Source organism: Olea europaea, chromosome 8 (genome assembly GCF_002742605.1).
Source record: "Olea europaea var. sylvestris chromosome 8, O_europaea_v1, whole genome shotgun sequence".
Taxonomy (NCBI): Eukaryota; Viridiplantae; Streptophyta; class Magnoliopsida; order Lamiales; family Oleaceae; genus Olea; species Olea europaea.
In genome coordinates this window covers 13,273,707-13,279,003 of record NC_036244.1, presented here as the reverse complement: position 1 = coordinate 13,279,003, position 5,297 = coordinate 13,273,707, and the positions used below count along the sequence as shown (strand labels likewise).

The 5,297-nt window shown below is 32.6% G+C and overlaps 1 protein-coding gene across 3 annotated transcripts; it reads left to right on the top strand.

The window, feature by feature from the left end:
* The first annotated feature begins 2,567 nt into the window (after nt 1-2,567).
* On the top strand, nt 2,568-3,727 carry LOC111399254 (protein EMBRYO SAC DEVELOPMENT ARREST 30-like). Of its 3 annotated transcripts, none has more exons than XM_023026519.1 (3): nt 2,568-2,964; nt 3,225-3,399; nt 3,545-3,727. In XM_023026519.1, the coding sequence occupies exons 2-3, from the start codon at nt 3,235-3,237 to the stop codon at nt 3,710-3,712; spliced, it is 333 nt and encodes a 110-aa protein (XP_022882287.1). In that variant the 5' UTR covers nt 2,568-2,964; nt 3,225-3,234; the 3' UTR covers nt 3,713-3,727. The 3 variants fall into 3 exon arrangements, with proteins under 3 accessions (XP_022882287.1, XP_022882285.1, XP_022882286.1); XM_023026517.1 differs by having other exon boundaries at nt 2,569-2,964; nt 3,190-3,399; XM_023026518.1 differs by having other exon boundaries at nt 2,884-2,964; nt 3,195-3,399.
* Nucleotides 3,728-5,297: the final 1,570 nt, after the last annotated feature.

The window sequence follows — 5,297 nt, the reverse complement described above, 5'->3', positions numbered from 1 at the left end:
ATGTGCCCTGGGGGACACAAACTAGACTCGCGTTTGGTTCTCGACATTATTGTGAGTGGTCGTGGTGACGGCAATAGGGTATAACCAAGCCTATCTTCATTGTAACTGTTTGTAACCAAATTTATGCTAATTGTAACTATGTGTGACTTGGTTACATAAGTTACAAATTAGACTGACATGATCATAGATCGTCACGCTAAAGAAAAATTTAATCACAGTTAGTCATAGATAACACGGGTCGGTGAAAGGTAATATGTATGATCGTGGATTTGAGCTGAAGGTGGTACTAATGGTGCGTTGAAGGTGATGGTGGTTGTAACTTTGGTACTGGTCTGCGGTTTGTATATATTTGTTTGTGGTGATCATATGTGACTAAGTATATGTTTAATGTGATTGGGTGTGACCAATTTTGTGTTAATTGTGATTAGTTGTAACTTGGTTATGTACCGTCACAATTAATATTGATCTCGTCACAGTTAGTCACACTGATGATAAATTTGATCATAATTAATCACAGATAACACAAGTCAATGATTTGAAAATTTTCTGAGGATGGCGTGAGTAGGGATGGTATAAAGTAAGGGGATTAGTGGGGTGGTTTTGGGATCATGTTAATGACTTAATTACATATAATCACAAATTAGTCAGTCGCCAACAGCCACAATGAAGACAAATTTGATCATAGTTAATTACATATAATACAAGTCTGGTCACAAATAACATAGTTAGTGACAAATCTGGGGAGCTGTCGTTAGGGTGGTGTGTAATCTCCAAAATAAAAACTTTATATTTTTTTATGGGGTGAGGTGGCGTGGGGTGGGGGGTGAGCGTGGTGTGGAGCGTGGTTTTAGGGTGGGGTATGAGCTTGAAAAAAGTTTTCAATTTTAAAAAGGTTTGTAGGTGGGTAGCGTACATGGGATAGGTTCGGTGGGTGAGGTGGGTTGGGAATACTATTAATTGGGTTGGGATAATTAATTTCAATTAATCATATGTTATTAATTTGAATTTTGAAATAAATTGATAAGTTTGTTAATTTTGAAATATAATTCTTACACATAAGAGTTGTGTATGGTTTCCTAATTTTAAATTAACAATTTTAATTGTTAATTTGCCCAATGCAAATAAACACGAACCTTTCTAAAATTGTATCACGACTAAACCCAGTGGATCATGAGATAGGATGAGAGCATGAGCGGACCCACATGGGTCATTTGACCCCACAAAATTTTGTATTTTTTTAAAAATCGTTTTATGATCTGCTTTAATACATGTCAAATGAAATCGAAATATTGCATTCTTAATATTATTTTGAAGTGCTCATAAACTAGTTTTTCGCTTCTTAATGGCGTGCGAAATGATCAATCGTAGAAAAAGTAATGATATATCAAAGTAAGCCGCTCCAAATTAGTATTTCGAAAAATTTGATAATATGCTAATTTTTAAAATTTGTCAATGATCATATATTATTTGAATCCACAAATCGTCTGCGTCATCTAGAAGCTTGTTTCAAAAATTATATCGTAGTCATATCGAATAGTCCAAACGGATATTGAAAATAGTTAAACATGTGTCAAACGTATGTACTAAAAAAAACGTTTAACTTGTTTTTCTTTTAAAAAAATTGAATATTTCATTAACGTTTATTCTTTTTGTGCTATAAATTTTTCAATATAATTTACATCATTTTATTAGAAAATTTTACATGGAAGATGACTTTAAAAATTCTAAAATCGTTACGATTAAATGTAATTTGAATTACTTTCAAATTATTTTTTCATTAAAATTAAATTTCATTTACTTCATAAATTAAATGTGAATTTTATTTCAATTCGTTTATTTTCTACATCCAATTTGATTTATTCACCATTAACTCGACATTTAAAAATGACATGGTAAACAAAATTATACATGTAACAAAATTCATTTGACATCATTGATAATGATATAATTATAAGACATTTTCAAGGGATCAAAATGCTTATTAACTTATTTTTATTAATATTATATTATTTTAAAAAATTAAACATTAATTTTTGACTCCACAATCTAAAAAGGTTGGGGCCGCCCCTGGATGAGAGGACTTAGGTGGTATAGGACCGTGGAAGGAGAAGATTGGGTGGACTTTTTACTCTCATTTCTTTCTCTATAAAATTACTAGTATTATTATTTATTTTACCTTCGCAAATTGTACCATATGCTTTGAACAAGCAATCTCTTACCATCCATCGAGATCACTTGTGTCACGATAATGAATGGTTGAGAATAAATTTGCTCGCTTTTGAAAGTTAGATACCAACTTACAGACGCTGTTAACCTCTCGTTAGCCCCTATTTTTGGGAAATTAAAAACTAAAAAGGGTAGAATAATATTTTTTTGAAAAACGAGTGATTAAAAAAGAAGAATTTTTTTTTCGAGTTATGTGTAATATTAAACTATGAAAGATTGTGTGATTGCAAATACAAGAGGAAAAAATGAAATGTAAAGGATTCAAAGGGGGCTAAATCTTCTTGAACATAAAACTTTTGCCAATGGGAATATAAACAGACCAATTTTCGATAATTCGAATCCTTAATTTGAGATAAATGAAAATTAAGATACCAAAATGAAAATTTAGACGGGAAAAATCGGAACATGACCGACTGAAGTTTCATTCTCTTTCAAATCTGCCATTTCGGATTTCTTCCCCTTACGGCTTTCGTTCCTCTGTTCAATTCAGTTTCTCCATGTTCCCCGCTCTCACTCTTCAACAGCTCCTTCGTGTATAGATTTATCTTATTATTTTTTAATAGTAATTTATTTGTTTACTCAAAGCCAGATTTTGACCTCGATCCAATAAAAACACAAAAGGGTTTTGTGATTTAACAGAAGCCCAGTTTCGCGTTTATTATTTAGATGTAACAGTAATTTTCATCAATTTTGTGGCCTAACTTATGATGCCACTGACCCCTTGTTTCGAATTCACTGGTAATAATATCTTCTCTTTATTACTCAATTTGCATTGCGGTGTTCAATCGTCTGCGTGCTTCTTTATTAGTTGTAATTATTCTGGTTGACATTTATTGTATATCATTGCTTAGAATTAATTACAGTGATTGAAGGGATATATTGGCATCTTTCTTCTGTTGCATTTTTGTATTTCTTTTTTAGGATTTGAGTTTATGTGCTGATACTAATTGGATCATATTTTAGGTCAGCAAGTGATAAGTTGCATTTTTCTGGAACAGAGATATTAGAATGAAATCGAAAATAAAATGGGCAGCCCTTGGAGGACTAGTGTTGTCATTTATGTCTCTGTTGGTGCATTTATTTCTTGCCAAGTCAAGCGCTGATCTAGTACAGTACAGTGCAATCAAGGCTTTCAGTGAAGACTTGCAACATGCAAACAGTGCTGGCGTAAAGGTATAAGAAAAGCGCTAAACAGAATTATGCATGTTAGCTTCCCATCTCAAAATTTACTTACAGAACTATATGCATAGATTGTGCAGTGTGTGAGGTTTGATTTAGCTTGTCAGTGCATGAATAATATGTTTGAATATTGCTGAAGGGTGCTGGATCTAGGAAGCTGTGGGGCAAGGTGAAGGCTCTAGAACCTCTGCAGCCATATGCGAAACCAAGAAGCTCATTTCCTGGTAATGTGTGCAAGTCTCTATTCATCTGTCTTGAAATTACTGCCCCGTCTACTAACAAATTGAATATCATTGATTACTATTAGCCACGGAAAATTGTATCTTTAGTTAGTTAAATCATGTTATTGTCTATATAATTCACACGATCCATATATATGTGTACATTATGCATTCTTGCCGTGTTATTTGTTTTTCATATTTACACATATATCTCACATGATGATTTTTTAACACCTGCATTGTGTGTATAGAAATTCTAGAGATTGCGATGCTTGGTGGAAATGAAATTCAATGCAGAAGTTGCTAGAGAATTCATAAGATAATTTAAGAGAGAGAGAAAAAATGTAACTAGTTAGAGGTAATCCTTACATTATTTTTGTGCTATTGGATAAGAAAAGATGTTTAGAGAAAGCTATTCAAATTCGTTTCTTATATTCACCTCGTGTTTTGATTATCGAAAACTTTGGTGTTCACTATGATTATCATTACCTTCTTGTGGTTTTCATATTTTTGAATCCTTTCCAGGGTTTTTAGTGCTATCGAGCTGTCTTTCTGAGAAGTAAAGGGTAGTGTTGATGTTGATTTATATTTTGAAATTGACATGCATTTTTTATTTTTCAAATAATCTGCTATCAAGTTCAATACTATAATGTATATGAATTTGATATCAAATCTGTAATTTTCCAGTGTGCTAAGTTTATGCAAAAGCATAGGAGAATGTTAATAATCTTTGGGCAATTGAAGCAAGAAAAAAAATACAGCATGAAGGTGTTTAAGTTTTATGCTTTTGTTCTGGATGTTGTGGACATAAATCAAATACAAGGCCAAATGGGGAATGGAAAGAGCCTAGGCTAATTTGACGTAGGCAGGGTTGGATCTCTGAGTAGGTCTTGGGAATGTTGGATGTGAGCAGAATCTGATATGGTTGTAGCACAAGGAGGAAGTGATTGAGAAGCAAACAACGATAAGGATCTGGGATTGTTTTAAACTCCGACAAACATTTGTTTTGAATCTGTGTGAATGAAGTGCACCAGAGTTGTGAAGCTATCAACTGAAATCTTTCATCTGTATTTTTTAATGAACAATTGAAACTCACTTCTTCACTGTTTGATTGTCAATGCTGCATTGCAATAGTATTAACACCTTAGATACTTTTTATGTTTTTACACTTCAATACTACTAAGACTCAGTCTATCTTTTCCATAGCTAGTCCTACATTTGGGTGAAGGAGGAATCTGTGATAGTTTTACATCCATGTAGAACTTTGTCAAGTCGTAGGACATGAATCTAATACAAATGCACTTCTATTGCTAGCATTGTTGTTTTCTAGAAGAATTCTAAAGTAATTAGTTTCATTAACACTTCGATGTTAATTATATGTTGTGAAATAGAAGGAATTAACTCTTATTAATATGTAACAGAGTCAATACTTGCAGAATGATTTTTTTGAAGTGTAAAATCTCAAATACATTGTCCTGTAACATAGTGAAAGACAAAGAAAATAGCCAAATACGAACAAATGTGACTGGTTTTCCTTATGAGTAACTTATAATTTTCGGTTGAAGTCAAATTTTAATCTTAGGGGGCATTTGTTTTCCATTTTTGCAAAAATGAGAATGAAAAATATAGTCATTATGACCCACACAAGAGATTGAAATTCAAATTTGGTGG